The 23924-nt window shown below is 36.4% G+C and overlaps 1 protein-coding gene across 2 annotated transcripts in view; it reads right to left on the reverse strand.

Annotated features, from left to right (window-relative positions):
- Window positions 1–23924, reverse strand: part of CFAP299 (cilia and flagella associated protein 299) — a 608695-nt gene that overhangs the window by 68064 nt on the left and 516707 nt on the right. For both annotated transcript variants that reach the window (XM_030313606.1, XM_030313605.1), the window contains exon 4: window positions 12988–13130. In XM_030313606.1, coding sequence (XP_030169466.1) covers window positions 12988–13130 — 143 coding nt within the window. The remainder of the gene's footprint in view (window positions 1–12987; window positions 13131–23924) is intronic.

Genomic DNA, 23924 nt, shown 5'->3' on the forward strand with positions numbered 1-23924 from the left:
CACAATGCTGTTTAAGTAAATATTGTAAGTGAAAACTTCATTCCTGAAAGTTTTCAAAATTGGGTTAAAGATTTCCTTAGTAAAAATCACTCGTTTCATTACACTTGTTCGTGTAATGAAGTTTTAGTAAGTCCCTGCCATGTGCCAGGCCTTAGATAGGCATGAGAGGTACAACTGTAATATAAACAGGAACATATTGCCCCACATTTCCACAGAAGAAGGCTTCTGTAGGAGGGGTAACTGATTTGAGGTGTGGCAATCTGACTTCCTTTGAGCCAAATATTCCCAGGGGTAAGGGTTGCTACATTGAAAAGTCAGCACAGAGCTACTTGGAACTTGTTTTCTTTTGTGCAATGCCTTCAGATGGCGGCCTGTTAATGAGATAGGGCTGCTGGGAGTGGGGCCCAGAAATCTGGTTTTAACAAGCACTTCAGGTGATTCAGGGGTGTGGTGAAGTGTGACGACCACAGCTCAGAGCAACTTGGTCAGGACACTCAGTGCTTGAAATTATTGGACCGCCACTGACAGATCTGATACTTTCGGCTCCAGCAGCCTCTATTTTTCCCTACTTCTCTCTCTGCTCTCTCATTTATGCAGACAGCATGATTGTGTAAACATTTAATGCACATCACACCATTCCACTGGTAAAAATTCTCCAGTGAGTTGCTTCCTATTTTACTTGGAATAAAAATGAAGTCCTGGGGCACCTGGGTGGCTCAGTCAGTTAAGTGCTTGACTCTTGATTTCAGTTCAGGTCATGCTCTCCGGTTTGTGAGTTCAAGCCCTGTGTTGCCTTCTGCACTGACAGTGTGGAGCCTGCTCAGGATTCTCTCTCTCTCCCTTTCTCTCTGCCCCTTCTTCTTTCTCTCTCTCTCTCTCTCTCTCTCTCTCTCTCTCTCTCAAAATAAATAAATAAACTTAAAATAAAATGAAATCCTTACAATCTGTAAGGCTCTATGTGATTGGGATTCTGTTACCTCCTTGACCTTGTTACCTAAACTGTTTCCCATGGCCACTCCACTGCAGCCACACTGCGTGGCCTCCCTGATGTTTCCCACACAGACAGATTCAGGGCCTTATGTCCTCCGCCTACAAAATCCTTCTGTCTGGTCTCTCCGTGGCTCAATTTTTCAGGTCTCTGTGCAAATGCCAGCTTAACAGTGCAGTGAGGCCTTCTATGGCCACCTTAATTTAAAATGGCAACCAGAAATCTCCTTCCCTGTTTTATTTTCCTGCACAGCACTTATCTTGCTCTAGCATTTCATATCGATGTTGAATTTGCTAAACTACTTAACATAAATCTATATAATATATATGTATTTGTATGCATACATATAGATGAAGAGATATATTTGTCATTGGTTTATTTTCTGTCTCCTACTACTGACAATAAGCTCCATGAGAAAATGTTTACTTTTTTTCTGGCAATTGTTGTAACCTCAGCCCTAGAACTTGGTAGGTGTTCAGTAACCATCTGTTGAATAACTCCCCATGGGGATTATTGTGTTAGTTACTTGCCAGTTATAGCTATGAGAAGAGAGGAGGTACAGATATTTGGCACCCAGAACCTCCAGCATCATGGTTGTTCCTGTGTTGAAGAGCTTACAGTAAACGTGCCAAAATCAAGTTGTATCTGATACAAAGGAAAAGAGGTGGACACAGTGATATGGAATCATATTGGTGAAATCAGTCCAGAGAATTGAAGAGTTTGGAAAAGAAGGTCACACTTGAATTGTGTCTTCAAGAAAAGGTTTGCTCAGGGGGACCTGGGTGGCTCAGTTGGTTAAGCATCTGACTTCAGTTCAGGTCATGATCTCACAGCTCGTGACTTTGAGCCCCACCTTGGGCTCTGTGCTGACAGCTCAGAGCCTGGAGCCTGCTTTGGATTCTGTGTCTCCCTCTCTCTCTGCCCCTCCCCTGCTCACACTCTGTCTTTCTATGTCCCTCAAAAATAAATAAACATTAAAAAATTAAAAAAAACACACACACAAGAAGAAAAGGGGTTTGCTCAGTGGAGAATGTGGGTACAGGTATTTCTGGTAGAGGGTCATGTAAGAGCATGATGTATCTAGAAAATGGTGAGTAGTAGTTCTTTGTAATTAAAGCATGAGGAGAGGTGGGTAGACCCATGAAAACAGACAGGGAAGTTGATGGGAGTTTTTAATTTAACTTTGGAAGGTTTTGATTGTCTTGAATCTTAAAAGAAGTTTAAGTAGAATTCTATCTTACTGAATGCTAATCTCTACTCCTGAAGTTTGAGATGATTCTTCTAAAGTGAAGAGTAGAATTTCTGGGGGAAGTGGAAAACAGGGTGGGAAGAGAGCCATAAATCTCTCTGTTAAGTTCAATTTCAGAATGGCTCCACAATTTCTCCCACGGGAAGTACTGTAGATAGACCCCACTCTCCATTTTCTTTGCATGTTAACTCAGCCACCGACCAGAGACAATGGTATAGTTTGATATGTGATTAAGATAATTATTTCAAGCAAGTGGACTAGTTTTGCTTGTCACTGGTTAAGCTAGTGCTGCTTTTAAAATAAAATGAAGCAAAGCAAAATACAGACACTCAAGTCATATGTACAGATAGATAAATATACAGCATGCTGGACTCTTAAAAGAATCTGGACTACGGATTAAGAGACCTAGGACCTAATAACCTTTCTATTACATCCACTCTTTTGTGCTTAAGCAAGCCATGAATCTTCTTCTCATTTGTGAGATTTACACTCAAGCATCCTTACATTTCTAGATTTCCAATCATCAGTATATTTCTAGTATTCTCTAAGCTTCAAGTGTTGGGCTTTTGAACAGAATCTACCTGGAATGTATTGACTCATATGTATTTTAAAATTAGAAACTGATCTTGCCTACTACTCCAGAGAGCAAGGTGTATTCCCTGAGGCATCACGTTATCTTACTTTTTGATTTTGTGATGGTCACAGTTATGGCATCTGAATGAACGTGATCATGGTGAGTCCCTACTTATTTTATTAACTCAGTGAGATGGCTGTCATATAGCTGGAACAGCAAAGGTACAGGAGGGTGGAGACATCTCTTTGATGTCCTCAAGTTTCTTTTTGTTACATACAACAGAATTAATTTTTCAATAGAAATAATGGGTTTGACATTTTGTGGAATGGCCCAGTTTCTCTAGGAAAATGGTTCTGAGTTTCAAGCAATAAGCAAGTGTAATTTTGGTGCACACTGGAAGTTGTCTGTGATCCCTGATAACACTACACTAAAACTTTAACTCCATTTGATGAATTCTGTTATAACAAATACCATCTTTTCTCCTAATTTAGAAAATTAAATGAAAAAATTCTGGATATGAAGGTTAATTTGCTAATAACCTTTCTTTTAAAAATGTAGATTTTAAACAGGAAATAGACAAACAAATAAGTTTGTACAAACACATAAATGTTAGTTCATATTAGGTTAGCTACTATAAAAATTTTGCCAACAAAGGAAAATAAATATTTTCAGAGGAGATATTTAACAATTCTTCTTTAGCTTGGGGTCAAACTGAGCATTACTAATAATGGGACAAGTTGACATTAGGTATCTCATGATATGATGCAATATATAGTTACTCACCACTGAAACTCCTTGGTGAAAAAATATTTACACTTAATACAATCACTCTTTTAGACATATCTTCCAGTTTCAAGAAAATACAGAGACAAGAGAAACAAGTTAAAAGATACCACAAGGAAAGAATCAGACAAATACATAATGTGGGACAATGTAAAAAGCAACTGGCTTTATCTCATTAAAAAGTCAATGTCATGACCAAGGGGGAAAAAAATCTTGTTGGGATGTGCAGGGGAAGTGGCTTAGATTAAAAGGCAGTCAAGAGCCATAAGCGATGCAATTTTTGTACACTGATTGGATGATGCATCACAAAACCACTTATAAAACACATTTTGAAACAATTAAGACAATTTGAATTTGAGCTGATGATAATAGGAAATAATTACTAATTTTCTCATGTATGATAACGGTGATGTTGTGTAGGAGGATATTCTTATTCTTAGGAGATTCACGGTGAAATATTTAGGGGTGAAATCTGCAAGCTATTTTAAAATGGTATACACACACAGCAACATACTAAAGAGAGTAGAAGCAAATTTGGAAAAATGTTAACAACTGTTTAGTCTAGGTTGTGAGTATATTGGTATTTATTGTACTGTTGTTTGAACATTTCCAAAGTTAAGATAATTTTTATAATAAACGGGAAGTGTTGCATGACGATTTAAATGTATTTAGTGCCACTGGACAGTGCACTTAAAAATAGTTAAAATGGTAAATTTTATGTTACATATGTTTTACCAAAATTTTTAAATGTTGGAAAATATCTTGCATAAAGAATAATCCTGTCCTAATCACAGTATTGTTGACAATAAACTAGAGGTTGTCTCAGATCTGTAATTATTCACTTAAGGTTTACCCAGAGCATAATTTTTTGGGAAGCACATTCCAGACAATTAAAGAGACTATCAAATGATAGCTCTGATAGTTTGATTTTTTTTTTTTTTAACAATGAACCAAACAGGGTCTGGATAAAATTCTACAATAGAACAATGCAGGCAGATATTTCAGTGGGTGTTTGGTAGGAACAGTTAGTTCTAGTATGTTTGGGTTTTATATAGACAGGCAGGAGGAGGTCCATCTGAATCTAACTTTGGGGACCTCTCTTCTTCATCCTTGAGGTTTCCATGAGAGATAGGACTTAATGTTTAGCTTGGGATAAAGAGAAACTGAAATGAGTTAAGTATTGGAAAATTAAATTTATTTGTATAAGAATTCCAAGTAAATATTACAAAAATTATGTGAACCACAGTTCAGAGGATATGAATAGATTCTAAAAGTATCCTGGGACATAACTGAGGTTCAACAAGTCAGGGCCAATTTTTCCCTAAAGACTTTTAGGCTGAAGCCACAATTAAAGGCCACTTTTAGTTCTGTCCAGAGCTCTTCCACACACAAAGCTGTGGGACGCTGTAATTCTTACTCATAGTGACTGAAAATAAAAGCCTGGTTAAGTACAAAGGGCTGTTTTCTGCCAAGCTCAATGAAAGGAGGAAGTGGCAAGGGTGGGTACAGGATGGCTGAAATTCCCCAGTCTTAACTGTGGATAGCGGGATTGCTTCAAGTTCTGCAAAACAATCCCAAATTAGGTCTTGTCAAGTCAGATACACATCTGCAAAAGAAATATACAACCTGACAATGACTAGGATATAGAGATGAGACCAAAGGGAAAATGATATCTTTTCATGACAGAGTCCTAAAGTAGAATCATGTACTGATTAAAAAAAAAAATCATGGCATTTGGGGTTCCACAGATCTCTGTTTGGTGCTGAATTTCTAGTTGTGAAAGCAAATGTATCTGTGTGGAACTTTGGGTTAAGCCAATTAACACCTCTACGATGCACATTGTTTGAGGTTAGAAGATGAAAAAAAAAAAAAAAATCCCTAAGCCATAAGGCTGCAGTGAAGAGTAAGTGAAATAATGCATATAAATTATTTGTATATTTTTATGAGTTCCCTGTACACAGTAAGTGCTCAGTTAACTTTTATCAGCATCATAATTATCTCTGACTTTGAGTACAGCCTCGTACAGTGGCATGGAGGAACCTGAGTGGGTCTAAGGGCTGGAATTCAACTCATCCAGAGTGGTAGAGCAACACAGGGCATGACTGGACTGACGGCAAATATGACTCCTAAAATCTGAGAAGTTAATTTAGGCCAGGAGTCAGAAACTCAAATGCCTGCAAGAATCCAGGCGGTGCTAGAAATAGGTAACTTAAGGGGGATAGTGCAGATGCCAGTTTGTGTGAGTGGTCAAGTCCACGACTTTGTTAACCTGGTGAGAACATACCCCATCTCAGGAGGCAGCGGCTATTTAATTCTAGATCATGTTGAAATGAGAGAATACGGGCTCAGTGTGGGAAGACTTTAATTAGTTTTTAAGAGAATCTGAATCCAATATACTTTATGTGACGTTTCCTGTTTCTAAAACACTGAAACAATTATTTAAATACATTGTATAGGCCAAACAAAACATGTCTGCAGCCAGACACTAACTGGATCTTTGGTCTATGGCTTCTTACATCACGCCTATCTAAGATTAATATTGGTTCTAAAATCAGGATGGGATTAAACCTCTGGGTTGAGGACAAGTAGACAGATATACACATACCCACATACAGAGAAAGAGGTGGGGGGGGGGAGAGAGAAAGAGAGAGAGAGAGAGAAAGAGAATTGAACAAGAGCCACATATGTCACTGTAAATTTTCTAGCAGTCACACTAAGGAAAAAAAAAAAAAAAAAAAAAAAAAAAAAAAAGGAAATAATTTTAATAATATATCTCATTTAACCCAACATATCATTTTAGCATGCAATTAATGCATATCTATTATTCAGATAGTTAATATTTTTATAAAAAATCTTCAAAATCAGGTATGCATTTTACACCTGGCATATTTTATTTCAGAGTTAGTTACATTTAAAGAGCTCAACAGCCACAGCACAGGTCTCGAATATGCTTCTCAAACTTTAATATGCATATTGAAATTTGGGGGATCATGTTAAAGGCTAATTGTGATTCACTGGTTAGCGTAGAGCCTCAAATGCTTTATTGTTGATGCTACTGGTCCATGGACTACACTTTGGACATCAAGGAGCTAGAGGGTTGTGGAAAGTCTCCTTCAGTCGGAATTCTTTTTCACTTAAAGTATTCCCTCTCTTTCAAATTCAGTAAATATCTGTTAAAGAGACTAAACTGATATTCTACTAGTTAGTCACCATATTTAGATGTGGAACAACATTAATAACTTTAAAAATAGGCAATATTTTACATACCTCTTGCAGAAGAACTGAGTCATTTACTCCTTTTTCTTTTAAACATGAGAACCTGCTAATCTATTACCAGATGGTTTCATGAGAACGCACTTAGGCACACGGTAAGCACAACTTTAAATTCTAACTTCAGAAGTTTGGCATGTTAAATATTTTCATAAAACAGACAATGGGATTTCAAGGGAAATTTGATAAATAATATCTCAAAGCTTGAGTATTTAGGGGCATTCCTAGGTCAAGGGTATGAATATTTCATAGACTCTCCAAAGAGAAACACGAAGAAAACTTTTTCATTTCCTCCTGACCATTCAACTTGAGAAATAGGTAGTGCTCTCTAGGCAGACCTTAGATCTTTGTGGACATGATGTGGATACATAAATATGGAAACATAAGCAGCTAAATGTGGAACAGAATAGAAATCAAGGATTCTACATAGCGCAGTTATGCTCAGAATACAAAAGCTTTTTTTTTTTTTTTTTAAATTTTTTTTTTTCAACGTTTATTTATTTTTGGGACAGAGAGAGACAGAGCATGAACGGGGGAGGGGCAGAGAGAGAGGGAGACACAGAATCGGAAACAGGCTCCAGGCTCCGAGCCATCAGCCCAGAGCCTGACACGGGGCTCGAACTCACGGACCGTGAGATCGTGACCTGGCTGAAGTTGGACGCTTAACCAACTGCGCCACCCAGGCGCCCTACAAAAGCTTTTAAAGCCAAAATAGTGTTCTGGAGGTGAGCAGTGAATTACAGTTGCTAAGAACTTGCTCTCACTCACCATTGTTTCTCTCGTGAACTTTACCAAGTGGTTTACCTATTCTCTCCTCTCTCAGATGGTAAGAATACTGTGTGTTGAACAACTAAGTTATTCACATATGCTGACCGGAAGGTATTGAATCTTAAACACGTGGTCAGGATGGACTGACAAAACGTCAAGTTCCCAGGGCCCTTTCTTCTGCTGCATTTCATAATAGCCTCAGCTGTGATATTTATATTTTCCACAACACAGGATTCCAATCATAGAACTAATGTCTCTTCCTACACAGAATAAAATAGCATGTCAAAAGGTAAGTAAATATAAAGGGACTTTTATGAAATCTTCAATTTTAAAGTCTTTGTTTTAGTTCTGAATTGAACTAAGTATGGAACTACATATACCAAATATACCCCCCCCACACCGGTAACAACTGTTTAGTCATTTTTTTTTGGCATGAAATCTGTTGAGTTAAACATCTAAAGTTTGATTGTGATAGATGGCTTAAGTTAAGTTCATGTGGTAAAAATTATTCAGTGGGATCATTAGAATAGAGATAACTTTTTTAAAAAGTCAGAAATTATCTAGCACTGAGGAGGAAAAAAATGATAAAACTCACTAATATGTTAAAAGAAATTTTAAAAGGCATAAATAAGTTAAGTAGATAAATGGAAGATTTAATAGCATAGAGATGCCAATTAATTGTACATTGGTGACAACTCAAAAGCAATTCCAATCAAAATTACAACTTTTTTGTGTGTGAACTTCACAAACCAATTCTAGAATTTCTATGTTAGAGTAAGGGACAAGCGTAACCTAAATGCTTCTGAAGAAGAAAAAACCTACCTTTCTTCATGCCAAGAATTATTCCTAAAATATACTAAATGAGCAAGATCCTATTATTTCAAGGAAAGACCAATAAAACTAAAGAGTGAGCCCAGAAACAAGCTAACATGTACAGAACCTAACTTATGCCACAAATGGTGTAGCAGATGTGAGAGAGATGATAGTGAACATTTCAATAAATGTTCTAGGACAAACTATGAGTCATATAGGAAAACAATAATAAAAAGTAGACCCTTGCCCAATAGCCATATATAATATTAAATCTGTCTGGGTTAAAGATGTAAAAAAAATAAAAGCAAAACCATACTCTATAGGACAATATCATTGTGTCTTCCATAAGGACAAGGATGGTTAAACAAAACACAAGAAAGTGCAAACTTCAGATGAAAAGAAATATATTAATGAAATATATTAATCTGACTATCAAAACCTCTGACTTCTGACCATCAAAAGTTAATGTAAAGGAAGTGAAAAGAGAGTTGCACATGGGAGGGTGGGATTTCTCAATACATACAAGAGACAAAGGATTAATCAATGTCCAAAAGATAAAAAGAATTCACAATCTATAAGAAAAAGAGGAATAAATAACTAATAGAAAAGATGAGGAAAAGTCTTGATAATTCACAGAAAGGAAATTTGAACAACCAATAAAAGATACCCAGCCTGATCAGTAATTACAGAAATGAAAGTTAAAAACCACAATGAGAGATCTTTTATAATTCACTACAGGGGGAGGAAAAATGTGTGTTAACTATACAGCACTTCTGGTGGGTACAGATGAGTATAACCACTTTGAAAACAATTTAGCATTCTCTGTGTACTCTTTCGTGTTTTTGATTTTGCATTTTTTTCATAAGTATAGGAAAATAATCAAATATTTATTTTGTTTTTCTGCATGAACTGAATTCTATTTTAGGATAACCAAATAAGTGATGAGGAAAAATTATTCTCTGTGGAAGAATTCTAGCTAAAAATGAGGAACAAATGACAGTAGTAGAGAATTACCATTATACATTCCTTGGTAAAAATATTTAGATACATTTCATTATTATATGCTAAAACCATTTGGGTGAAATGATGGGGAACTTTATTGTGCAGTGATCAGACTGATACCACCTGAACCCACTCATCAAGCTCACAGAGCTTCACATATTAAAAATTTTTACCTAAAATAAAAAAAATTGAGCCTGGATTTCATCAAGCTGGCTGACAGGAAATAGAGGGATAGAGGTGGGATGTAAAACAACAGCGTAGAGTGATCAGTCACATTTAGAATACGAGACATTTCTTAGGATAAATGAAGTGGTTTCTCCAACAAATCAACAGCATAAAAAATAAAAAGAAGGAGGGGATTGCTACATAGGAAAAGAATTGCAGAAGATAGAATAAGAAAACACAAAATTATTTGGATTTCGATGTGGTTAAACCAACTGTGAAAAAATAACTTTAAGACAATCAATGAATTTTGAGTAAGAACTAACTATGTATTAGATGATATTAAAGAATTATTAGTTAGTATGACAACATCTTGATGTTTTCTGTTAAAATGTTATCAGATAAAGATTCATACTGAAATATTAGTATGAGCAATTCATATAGGTGAAATGACACATTTTACATTTGCTTTAATATAAACAAAGATGTTTAGGTTATAGAATCTAGTATTTTTGGTAAGTTATTAGTTATGGAGTGGTGGTGGAGAGGAAGAGGTCTAGGATAACATCTGGATATGCCTTGGGTTGCAAGGGCAATGCCATTATCCAAGGCAGGGGATACAGAAGCAACAGCACACTTCAGAGATTAAAACAAGTTTAATTTTGAAAATAAATTTTAGGTGCTAATGAGATACACAGAAGGTTCTCTGAAGTAAGCAGTAGGATACATGAATATGAAATAAGAAGAGAGATCTGTGTTAGGGTTGTAGCTGTGAACACAACTCAACTCTAGAAAAGTGATCAAATTACCCAGGAGAATGCACATTATAAGAAAAGAAGCCTAAGGATGATCTCTGGTGAATGCCAACATGTATGAAATAAACAAGGGGACAGCTCAATGAGGGATTCTGAAAATAAAAAGGGTATTTGAATAGTGTTGAGAAGAAAGGCTGATTAATCAGCATAATGATTAATCAACACTAACCAAATAAGGTAGAGAAGTTAAGTAAGAGAAGAACTGAAAATAATCCACAGGGTGTTGAAGTTGGCAGTCATTGGTGCTGTTTGCAGGAGTCATTCCATTTGAATAATGGTGGCAGAGAACTAATTACTGTGGGTTAGCACCTACCTGAGGAGTGAGAAATGGAGACACTTGTTATTTTGAGGAGCTCAGATAAAAACTGAAAGAGAGGGAGTGAAATAGTTCGAGTGCAAGGAAGATTTCCTTATTTGTTTATTTTTTATATTTTTAGTTTATTTTTTATTTATTTTGAGAGAGAGAGAAAGTCAGGGAGGGGCAGAGGGAGAGGGATAGAGAATCCCAAGCAGGCCTTGTGCTGTCAGCACAGAGCCCTGATGCGGAGCTTGATCTCATAACAGTGAGATCATGACCTCAGCCAAAATCAAGAATCAGATGCTCACCCGACTGAGCCACTCAGGTGCCCCAAGATGATTTCCTTTTTTAATATAGAAATGGCTTCAGCATGTTTAGAGGCAAGATAAAGGGGCTAGTTGAGAGAGTCAGTTTGAGAATTTTTAAAAACAGGGAGAACAGATGAAGTGTAGCTTCAGTGGAAAGATGGATGGAAAGCATCAAAAACATGTTGAATAAATTAGCTCTAAACAGAACAAGTTGGTATTTTTTCTCTGGATTTGTAAAAATGTTGTGAGACTAGATATATGTATAAAGGAATATTTCACTTGGTAAGAATAAACTATCAATTCTTCTTCAAGAAATAAATCTATTTCTAAAAGTAGAGTGTGCAGCCACCTAAGGTCAGACGTATTTTGCTTCAGAACTGTCACCAGAAAAAAAGCCTGAGTCATTCCTAGGGCATATATCCCTTATAGTTCTTGGGGAAGCATAGGTCTCGCTGTGTTGGAAGAATGTGCACAGGTTTGCAGCAAATTGGCCCTCTGAGAACTGGGCGAATGGACAAGACAGCATGGTTGTAGGCCAAGAGTCAGGAGAAGTCATATTCTGAATGTAGATGGCAGGCCCAGGGGCCAAAGGCTGCCGGAATGGAATTGTGAGTGAAAATAATCAGAAGGGTACTCTGAGGGGAACACTGACTAGTGAGGAAGTCTATTTTGGTTGACAAAGAGAAAGAATCAGTTCGTAGTCTCTATGTTTAGACTGAACGTAATATGTGAAAAGTGAGGCAAATCATATATTGAGAGGAGTCAGTGTCAACAGTTGGCAACAAAGGTCTTGAGGATGGGGTGGAGGTTTAGAATATTTCTGGATATTTTTTAGAATATTTCTGGATATCCACACCTTGGTGAAATTTCCTAAAATTTCCCCTAGGAGAATCCAGGAATTTGGCTACAGGTGCATTAAAAAAAAAAAATAAATAAAAAAATAAGTCCGTATCAATCTACTTTTGATGTTAGCAGGATAGATACAGCCAAAGCACAAAAAGATTGGAAGAGAGGAGTTAAATGACTTGTAGGTGAGATAAGAAAAGGTGGGTCCATTAAGGTGATGATGAGTTAAGAAGTCTTTAGAAAATAGCAATAGGATGCATAAAAATGGCAGGAATGTCAGAGGAGCAGAGTGTTATTTATTGTAAGTGTCAAATAGTCTGGATACAGTGGAGAGTTCAAGTAGAATACTGCTACCACTTTTGAATTCTATGGAAAGTAAGAGAATTAAAAAGTTAGCTTGAGAGCTATTCAGAAGAAGATAGAAGGGCTGATCTGTGAATAAACTGACGGTATAGAGCAGATCATCTGTGATAGGTTGAGGTCTCCAGAGGAAAGGGCAGGGGTCAACAGTAAAAAAGAATGTGGGTGGGGAGGAATCCCAGAATAGGCCAGTGATGAGAATAAATGAGGGTGAGCTAGTCAAAGGCTTGTACTTTGGTTGGTGGCCAAAGAAAAGAGGGAGGAGAATGTGTTAGATGGACTGTTCCCGAGGCCCCTAAGCAGACCAAGTCCCCAGTGGGCAAGAGCTTATGAGATTAGCCATTTTTAGGCTCTACTTATCATTTAAAAGGAATGTCACTGAAAATTTACTTACCTCATCTCTGAAAAGTTCTCTTCCTCAGACTGTTAATGGAAAAAGTACATCTATGATCATTCCCCACTTAATTTTTTTTATTTTGTATTCAAACCAACTTATCATATTCCAAATGCATATGTATATGCATATCGACACAGATATATATATATATATATATATATATATATATATATATATATATACTTTAGAGACAGAGATAGAGAGAGAGAGAGAGATACATACACACATATCTATATAGATATATATAGATATCTCTACTCCAGGCACGATGTAGAACATAAAATAAAGATCTTTTACCATGCCACTGAGGAGCTTGTTCTCTTATTGAAAGTGTGAAGAGTGCATATAATTTACCTCATATCTGTGGGTTTTGGAAGAAGTCTTCTTTTTCCACTAAAATAGACTTCAAAATCTTCAATCTTTAGTCTGTGGGCATAGTCAATGTATCCTGACACTTCCTGCCCATGCGAGTTTTTGTCACGAATAAAGATCACGGTCTGGTAGAACACACAAAAGATGGAGAATAGAAAGAGTAAATGAACAAAAGTTATTTGAATACATTGCATATGATAATGAAAGCTAGAGATTTGGGGCGTTACATGTATCAGACCCTATTCTTAAATGCTTTACATTTCAGCCTCGCCATGATCCTAGGAAGTCGGTATGATTATTTACTCCTGACAAATGAAGAAATTCATTACAAGTTAACTTCATATTCATATAATGTGCATTTACAATAATTTTATATGACAATATCAGTAAATAATTTACAGAGGTCTTCTAAAGGGCAGACATTAAGTATTTGTAGTATATTATTTACTTGTCCCCCAATCCTATGGTCTTCTTGATGTCATAATTTTTTTAAGTTTATTTGTTTATTTTGAGAGAAAGAATGGAAAAGAGAGAGAGAAAGCATGCACAGGAGTGGGGAAGGGGCAGGGAGAGAGACAGAACCCCAAGCAGGTTCTGCACTGCCAGTGTAGAGCCTGATGTGGGGCTCGAACACAAAACCACCAGATGGTGACCTGAGCTGAAATCAAGAGCTGGATGCTTAACCAACTGAACCACCCACAAGCCTCTTGTCATACTATTTTTTTTTAGATGGGAAAACTGAGGAACAGAGAGGTTGAGTACTTCACTCATGTTCTCACAGCTAGAAATGGAAAATTGAGATTAAAACTCTGGCTCATGTGATTGTCTTTCTAATCACTACATCATTTTTCCATCTGAATGCTTATATATTTTCTGTTATACAGATATAAATATCTGGTTCCTTCTCATGACCATGAAAGTCAAAAAATCTCTTTATAAATTAAAGTCACCTTACAAATTAATTCCATAAGTCAAAATAAACAGCAAGTACATATTTCTCATTCATCTTAATTCTTGAACAATATTGTTATTCACCTACTACATGTTAGGTTCCACTGTAAGTGCCAAGGACACAAGACAGTAAGTATCCTGGCCTCTCAGAACTTATGTTCTGGTGAGGGGAGACAGATGAGATATGGAAAGGAAAAAGTACTTCTGGAGAGTGATAAATGCCATATAAATAAAGCAAATAAAGAAGCAAATAAAGCAAATAAATAAACAAAGCAAATAAAGAAGATGGTTGACTGGAGAATGAGTTGCTTGTGGTGAAGCTTACTTCAAGTAATCAGAAAAGACCTTGGGGAGGTTAATTTAAACCATGACTTGAAGTCTGAAGGATGAGAAAAAGTTAGCCATGTAAAGATCTAGAACAGAAGCCTCTCAGGCAAAGGGAATACCTGATGGCAAGGTCCTTAAGTGGGAACAAGCTCACGCAAATAAAAGAACTGTAATCTTTTCTCTATCGAGCCAACGGACATTGATCTCAAGTTCTAAGAGAAAAACAAAACAAACAAGTGAGGAAACAAAAAAATACAACTGTAACTGGAAGAGTTCTTGATGTATTTATTTCCAAATTGAATTCAAACTGCAGAATTTTATGGCAAAGTTCTACATTTGGAAGAAACAATAAAGAATCTTCCTTTTCCTCTCCAGCAATCATTAGATGGTTCCTTGTTGTATCTTTGTGTAGTCAATTATAGGAAGTACTAACATGGGTTACCTTAGACAGCAGAGCTTCCAGAAAACTAAAAGAATTTTTTCCCAGCTGAACCTGAGGAAACACGTTGCTAACAGTTTCCCAGTTGAAAAGCAGAAGAATAAGCCATGGTTTACTGCTAGTTGCTAGTTTGCTAAATTTCACCTGCCTGCTGTGATTGTTTGGCATTGAGTGCTAAGGATACTGTGTTGAGAAGGATTCTGAGGCACATTCTTGGCTTAAGGACAGGAAGTATGGTGACGGATTAGTACCATTTCCCATAGATATGGCAGAAAGAGCTAGCATTGTCATTCCTGTGCTCAGACTTACATAGATTCAATCCCTAGTCCTTTTCATTTTCACCATATAACTCCAGTTAAATTTAGATTTCTCCATGCTTTTAGCCACACAGTTTTTAGCTTTTGCAGCACAAATTCTTAAATGGATGGTATCTCAATGAGACTTCCTGGGACTATTACACTATTAAACCCATACCTAACATTGCTTTCCCTGCTTAAACAACACTATGTGCTGTAACTATCGATGTTTCCTATGCAGTCCTAAAGGTGCTTGGAATCTTTATGCCATCAAGGTTGCTCCTGATGTTAGGCAAGTCATACAGGCAGAGAGAGAGAGAGAGAGAGAGAGAGAGAGAGAGAGAGAGAGAGAGAAATAAAAAGTCCCAAATAAGGGGCGCCTGGGTGGCGCAGTTGGTTAAGCGTCCGACTTCAGCCAGGTCACGATCTCGCGGTCCGTGAGTTCGAGCCCCGCGTCAGGCTCTGGGCTGATGGCTCGGAGCCTGTTTCTGATTCTGTGTCTCCCTCTCTCTCTGCCCCTCCCCCGTTCATGCTCTGTCTCTCTCTGTCCCAAAAATAAATAAACGTTGAAAAAAAAAATTAAAAAAAAAAAAAGTCCCAAATAAGTCCTCTACTTTAAAATGGAACTCTATTAACAGGGGGGAAAAAAGACTCCTCTGTCTGCCTCTGTCTTTGTCCCTGTCTCTCTTTTTAAATGAGATGGGCCAGCCTTATTTTTTCAGCAGGATGGCATACCAAATATTGTAACAGACCTTCCTGCTGAAAAATACAAATTCTGGGTAATATCTAAAAAGCAACTTGTAACATGCGTTGATGCACGGGCAAGAAAACGAGGAATACTAGAGTCAAACACTTAGTGAAACCAGACCCCCAGAAAGGAAAGCAGAGCCCTAAAATCATCTTTGGCCTGCAGGCATGTGCCCAACCCCAGGGAATCTCAGCAAGAATTTCATGATTTGGGTGGTTGGAGGGGACCGGAAACAAAATCCAGCCTTTCAGGTAGAGAGACTAATAGGACTTATTGCCTCAACATAGGGCAGAGAAATAAAAGGATGAAAACAATCTTCCATGTGTCCAGAGAAAAGAAGAATCATTCCAGAAGTATACATCCAGAGAAAGTATCTTTCTAGTGAGCAAAATATAGACATTTTCAGACCAAAGAATGAGACTTTTCTTTGATTGACAAAAGACTCTTGCTCAGAGAAATCCTAGAGGATGTCCAGTTGACCCTTGAACAACGTAGGTTTGAATGACACAACTCCACTTGTATGTGGATTTTTTTTTCAATAACTACAGTACTGTAAATGTATTTTTCCTTCCTTATGATTTTCTTAATATTTTCTTTTCTCTAGCTTACTTTATTGTAATAATACAGTATATAATACATACAACATACATGATATGTGTTAGTTAACTGTGTCATCAGTAAGGTTTCCAATCAACAGTAGGCTATTAGTTAAGTTTTTGAGGAGTTAAAGTTGTATGCAGATATTTGACTGCGTGGTGGGGTTGGCACATTTAACTCCTATGTTGCTCAAGAGTCAACTGTACTTCATGCAAAAGAAAGTGACTCTAACTGAAAGGTCAGAGATAAAGAATAGAATGATAATCAAAAAAAATAGTACATATATGGAAAAAATATAAACAAATACTGACTGTGTAAAAGAATAATAGTAATGTCTTCTGTAATATAAAAAACAATAATATGTCTAAAATTTTAAAACAAACATATATGTTAAAATGTTGGAATGTCCTTGGATTTTTAAGAATAAAGGCAGTTATATTGATTAATTCTAGAATTTGATAAATATACATGTATAAATCTAGGACCACCATCAACAAATAGAAAATATGATCTTTAAATTATTAAAGGAAGAAAAAAATGAGGAGAAAGTGATCAATCAATGAAACAGAGGGCAAGAAGGTAGATGAAAAATATGGGAGAGGCAGGAAAAATCCACATACAAGTGGAGCTGTATAATTCAAACCCACGTTGTTCAAGGGTCAACTGGACATCCTCTAGGATTTCTCTGAGCAAGAGTCTTTTGTCAACCAAAGAAAAGTCTCATTCTTTGGTGTGAAAATGTCTATATTTTGCTCAAAATGTAATGAAAGTGGTATGGGCTGAATTGTGTCCCCTCAAAATCCACATGTTGAAACCCTATCCCTCAGTACCTCAGAGAATGTATTTGGCCATATGGCCTTTAAAGAAGTTATTAAATTTAAGTGAGCCCATGAGGGTAGTCCCTAATCCAATCTAACTTTATAAGAAGAGGATATTTGGACCTATAGACATCAGGGGTTTGTATGCAGGGGAAAGACCATGTGAAGACTTAGTAGGAAAGGGGTACTGGCAAGCCAAGGAGGAAGGCTTCAGAAGAAACCAGCCCTGCTGACATCTTGATCTATCTTTGACTCCTAGCTTCAAGGACTGTGAGAAAATAAATTTCTGTTGTTTAACCACCCAGTATATGGTATTTTGTTATGGCAGCCCTAGCTAACTTATATATATGGTAGTAAATTAAAGTAGTTAAGTAATGACAATGTAAATGTCTAAATGTTTAAGTTAAAAAACAAAGGTTCTTAGAATGGATAAAAAATATGATATAAAATGTACAGTTGAAAGTTAACTGTTTAAAGAATATGCATACGAAGATGTCCAAAAGAGGGTTGGTATTAGCATATTAGTATGAGAAAAATGAGTTTGAAGACAAAAACTGTTCCTAGAGATGGAGAGTCACTAGACAATGATAAAAGATTCAATACAGAAAGATAGAACAATTATAACCTTGAACGAACCTTTGAAAACATAGTTTCAAAATATGGAAAGCAAAAATGGATAGAACTACAAAGATAAATACACAAGTCATCAGCATCGTGGTTAATTTATCTCTCACCTTAGGTTTCAGATCAACCCATAAATTCCATAATCATTCTAAAATTAATATAGATTGTAAAGAATTAAAAACACAAGCTTGAGTGCTCGGTTTTTACCTTAGCCAAATACCTAAACATCTCAATGTTTTGCGGATAAAATGACTGATGGTCTAAAATTATATATATATTTAGCCACGATTTCACTATTTTATATTATTATATAAAACCTTCCCATGTGAGTTAAAGACCATTGTTCATGGGAATCTGAAGTAAATTATTTCAAATCCCACTTCTCCAGCCTCGTGAGAGTTAAGTGGATGCTCTGTGATTTTTGTGACTCCTGGGATTTTTCTGGAGCTAGAGAACTTAAGTCAGGCCAAACTGAGTATAAGTGAGGGTTCCTCCAGGTTCACTGTATGTCTTTGAGTGGGTTGTTCAAACTCTTAACACCTCTCTATATTCATAAGGCTTATGCCCTAGGTTGGTTCCCGCAAAATCTACGGAGCTTCTACCAAACAGAACTAAATACCTCCAAAACAAATAGAGAAACAAACAAACAAAACCAAAATAAACAAAAGACAAAAATCCTGTTTGGACCTAAGCATTTAGTTAGCTAAGCCTTCTTTAGCCTCTTCCTTCTTCCTGTTTCTCCTTCAGCTCTATAGAGCAACAAAATAATCTCTTTCGTTTTGCATGGAATTGCTCAGCTCATAAATCAGGTGCTGTCAGAGGCTTACCTTCTGCCCTATGCACTCAATTTGTTAGCAACATGCAAATATTGCTTCTTTTTCAATGGGGGATTTCTAGTGATCATTGTATCTATAATTTCTTTTCTTTTCCATAGAAACAAATCAGTTCACTGATGACTTTCCAAGTATGGCTACATAGGTGTAAAAGTATATTTTGAAAGACTTTTTAGTAAAGTAAAAAAAAAAACTGCTAAAATAAAAAAAAATCCTAATGAAGATGCTTCATGAAATCATTTTTAAAAGTTGATTAAAGCTATTGATGTGTAGTAATTGGTGACAGATTGTCAGGAAATTACAACTTAACATTTAACTACAGAATTACATCATTATAAAAGCACAGTGCAGATAACAGGAAAAAATAATAAAACAGAAGAGGTAAGAGAGAGGTGTAGTATTTGACAGCTGGTTGAAATGTTATTGTCTCATTTATTTTTTATTATATGAATTGTCCAAGAATTAGAATTCAGTTAACTAACACTCTTGACTAATACATTTAATGTATTCATCTACGAAATGTATATTTTCCCCTAAAGTGGACACTAATTACTCCTACTATTAGTACCACTAGGTATCATTTCTTAAGAAGACACTATGCTCTGAGCAAATAGTAAAAGCTTTATATTCATTATCTTTTTTAATTCTCTCAAACATGTATAATGGCTAGATAGCATTGTTTTCCTCATTTTGTAAATGTAGGAGTTAAAACATTGAGAAGATTCCCTTCAAAGACCTGCAACCAGAGAATGAGGTACCCACATCATACCCAGGATGCCTTCTCATGAAGTCCATGTTTTTAACCACTCCATGGTGGACACACAGACTGGGATCCAAACATGGCCTTGCCATCTACTTACTTCGTGACACTGATAAAGTCATTATCCTTTTTTAAGATTCAGTGTCACCTATTACAAAATGAACATAACAGCTGCTTCTCAGAGTCGCTGTGTGAACTAAAACCATTTTTGCTAAGCGATGAACAATGCTTGGCACACGGTAAACATTCTGAATATTGTCTATTGCTTTTTAAAATTTTTATTATTACCATTACTATTGCATTTATACTATGCTAAGAGTTTTATCAGTTCCTTAGGGATAAGGAAATGGAATATTTTTATCAGAATTCCATTGCCTGGGTGTGTATAATTATGTTGCAGGACATGGTTCAATTCATTTGTTACGTTCAGTCATTCTCAGTTAAAGCTTTGGATGTATTTGGAAGTTAAAATTTAAACAATTTTTCCGGATACTATTATATGCAAACAGGATGGACCCAATTGACAATAAAATCATAATGCTGGCATCCAGAATGGGCAGAATAGGCTAAGAGAACTTTTTTTGAAGAATTAGCTTAAATCAGCTTGACTGTGATGCCTTTTAGTAGTTGCAAGCTTTCTTATTTGGAGCCTTGTATTGTTTCACTAGGAATTATCAAACGTTATAAATAATTGGGGCACTTGGGTAGCTCAGTCGGGTAAGTATCGGACTCTTGATTTTGGCTCAGGCCATGATCTCACGGTTTGTAAGTTCAGGCCCCGCATCAGACTCCATGCTGACAGTGTCTGCTTGGGATTCTCTCTCTCCCTCTCTCTCTCTGTTCCTCCCCGACTTGTGTTCTCTCTGTGTCTTTCAAAATAAATACATAAGCTTTAAAAAATTATTATAAATGTTTTAAGTTTCTCTAATAACACTTTCCTTTAAAAAAATAACAGCTTTATTGAGGTATAGTTTACATAACATAAAATTCACCCTAAAGTTTTAAATGCACAGATCAATGATTTTCAGTAAATTTGAAGGGCCATGCAACACAGTCCAGTTTCTAGAATATTTGCATCACCGCAAAGAGATCCCTTGTGCCCATTTGCAGTCATCTCTGTTCCCACCCCCATCCCCCGGCAACCACTAATCTACTTTCTGCCTCTATAGATTTGCCTTTTCCGTATTTTTCATATAAATGGAATCATACAATATATGGTCTTTTTCATTCTAATATTTTTTTTTATCACAGTTAATTTCCCAAAAGACACATGAAAACTATAAGGGCTCTTTTAAATGATGATGTTATGTTTATAAAAAGGCAAACTTCCAAAATGCTCACTGTCCGTAGATAAAACCGTTCAGTCCTCTTTAGAACAAGTCAAAGTATAACCAACACAAATACCTCAGTCAATCAAATGATATTCATTTGAAGCCATGAACACTGGTTTACATTTATTTGCAACCTAAGCAGAAAACACTAGTTTTTGTAACAATGACAAAAACTACAAGAACAAGCCTTTGATAAATATTAAGATACAAGTATTCCTGATTTTGAAAAGGGTTCTGACACCAAGGAGAATAGGAAATCTGAGATTTTATGAAGAAGGTCTGTGACCTCAAGTGTGAGTCAGTGTTAGTTGAAAAGACTTATGGAATGCCTAGTCAGGTCCTCATTACTTCTCATGTGTTAGGAAAAGATGAATTAAAGTACAATTTCGACCATTAATATATCATTTGGATCTTTGGCTGCTTGTCTTTTCCCAGAAGTGGATTAAAATACAAATTCATAAACTTGTTATGAGTTGAGTACATGTGTTGCCTGATTTTTCTTGCCAAACGCTAATGAGGAGACATAAACCTGATACACTGAAACGGGACTTTTTCAACAGTGAAGCCAAAGTCACTTGGAAAAAAAAGAAAAAAACATTGCAAGCAGTTTGTTGCTAAAACTGAAACACCCATTTCAGGGTATGAAAGCTGTCAAGCAAGCTAAGTTCTTGTACTGCCCCTCTGGGATGGTCAGTATGCTCCCTGAAGGAGAACAAGTGAAGAAAGAATTTGTATCTCCTGTAATTTTAAAACTCTTGGAATGCTTTCATGAATCATTAGTTTTAGGGAATCTTCTCCTTTCAGAAGAGAAATGACTCTGCAAAGGGAGTCTAAGTTCTGACAATCTTTTGTAACATTTCAAAATGTCTGTCCTTACATACATTTCTCTAAAACAAGCTCCTTTCTGAAATTTATACCGATAATTATTTTAAAATTCTATATCCTCTTACGTGATCGCAATTGGACACATTTCTTTTTACTTACACACACAATTCTCGTGGGTATGTTTAAGAGAGTTCTTTGTTCTTCCTGTTGGGAGACTTAGGCTGGAACCAGCACACTTTTGTTTCTATACCCTATTGGCCAGAGCAGGTCAGAGGCCAGCCCAGATTCCAGAAGCCGGGAGAGGAACTTCTTGATGGGCGGAGCTACAAAAGTGTCATTGCAAAGGGGCGTGGATAAAGGACAAAGTGGAGGATTGTGGCCCCTTTTTAATCTATAGTTATATACCGTAAAGAACCTAGGAGTCGGGCATGTCGCAGGTTTACTCATTTTGCAACAGTTGGAGATTCGATTTCTGAGAGGAATCATGGACTCATAACTTTTTTCACTCCCACATTATATAACAGATCCATATCTGAAAAGGTTTTTTGCATTACCAGTGAGGTTAAGAATAATTTAGGAATATTTGGCCCCACTGCTAGTATCCAAAATGTTCTGGAAATTCTAGTGAATGAAAATAATACTAAAAGTACATATAAGCTCTAAATACATGAAAGGAGAATAGGAAGTTATTATATTTTGTATTAAAGGGTAATGACTTAGAAAATCCAAGACAGCTAACTAAAACACTTCTAAGACCACTCAGTAAGTTAATCCAATTCAAAATATCTATGCAAAAATAAAAAATAATAGCATGGTTTAACACTAGCAATAACCTACTAGCTACTGTGCTATCAATATCTATTTAAATGATGCTTTTTAAAAAATTATAACATTTGGGGTGCCTGGGTGGCTCATTTGGTTAAGCGTCCTGCCGACTCTTGATTTTGGTTCAGGTCATGATCCCATGGTTCGTGGGGTCGAGCCCCGTGTGGGGTTCTGCACTCCAGGCTCCATGCTGACAGTGCAGAGCCTGCTTGGGTTTTCTCTCTCCCCTCTCTATGCTCCTCCCCTGCTCAAGCACATGAACTCTCTCTCTCGAGAATAAATAAATAAATACATTTTTTAAACAAATTTAAAATATTGTAACATTCCTCCAAATATTTTTCACAGTTTTTTTTTCTAAAAAAATAATAAAAATTAAACAAAGAGGCTACACTGCTGAAAGGAAAGTTATTATTATACAATAAATGTACTGAAATTCTAAGCAAAACACCAATGGAGCATTTCCGATTACTTAAAGCTCTACCTTGAAGAGTAAGTGGTTAACACTATCTAAGATAATTTTTAAAAGGAAAAATAAACAGCAGAACTTGTACTACTAGATATAATGCTATCGTAACTAAATCTTGTATCATTGGTAAAGTGATAGATGCATAATGGAAAGTAATAACTTCAGAAATACCCCCATACATACAAATGCACACAGTATACATGTTTTTCTATAGGGTGATATTTTTAAATGTTCTACAATGAATATCTATTCTTCCTTTAACAACATGATCCCAAAATCTTGTCTTCAAACATACCACTCTCTGACCTCCATCTCCTGGTCTTTGTAGCTCACACACTCTGGAAGCTCCATTTCCACAGTGCTTTCAGATCTTTGGAGCTGCTAATCCATTAAACCACCATGTTTCATTGTTTATTACCCTCTTCACATACCCCCCTGTTTATCCAGCTTACGTTCCACAGTGCAGCATCATAATTGTTCACTTGCACACCCTTTCAAATTCCTTTCACACATCCTTTCGGTATGCTCACTGAAAAAAAGCCCAACATTGTTTCAAACCACCTTCCCTCTCAGTATGCTTTTGCATAGCAACAACGGAGTTTGGCTGGAGAAAAAGAAAACTATGATGACTAGTCTCACAAATATTAACACTAGCAGCATGAGCTCCCTGCAGCATTTGACTATAAACTCTATTGGCCCTATATAGTCCTTGCATATTGACTGACTATGGTAATTTTCTTCCTCCTGCAACCTGATTTTTTTTTATATTCTTTCCTCAAACTTTCAAAAGTATCCTTTTTCACACTCAATAGTTCTCTCTTTGAAAATAGAAGAAATCAGAGCAGGGCCCCTCATCTTCCTTCAATCAAATCAATCTACGCAAGTTAGATTGAGGATCTACGTGAGGATTTGCGTTCTTCCGTTTGTCCTGTTGTGAGAGCTGTAGTATCCAGGCTTCTATCCAAGGCCAGCCTGTTGTTTTCCACATTGAACCACAATGAGTAACCTCTCTTGTTACTCTTTAATCATTGATGTTTTACCTTCTGTAATATCATCACTACGGACATATAAATATACTG

The sequence above is a fragment of the Lynx canadensis genome, chromosome B1 (genome assembly GCF_007474595.2).
Source record: "Lynx canadensis isolate LIC74 chromosome B1, mLynCan4.pri.v2, whole genome shotgun sequence".
NCBI classification, from domain to species: Eukaryota; Metazoa; Chordata; class Mammalia; order Carnivora; family Felidae; genus Lynx; species Lynx canadensis.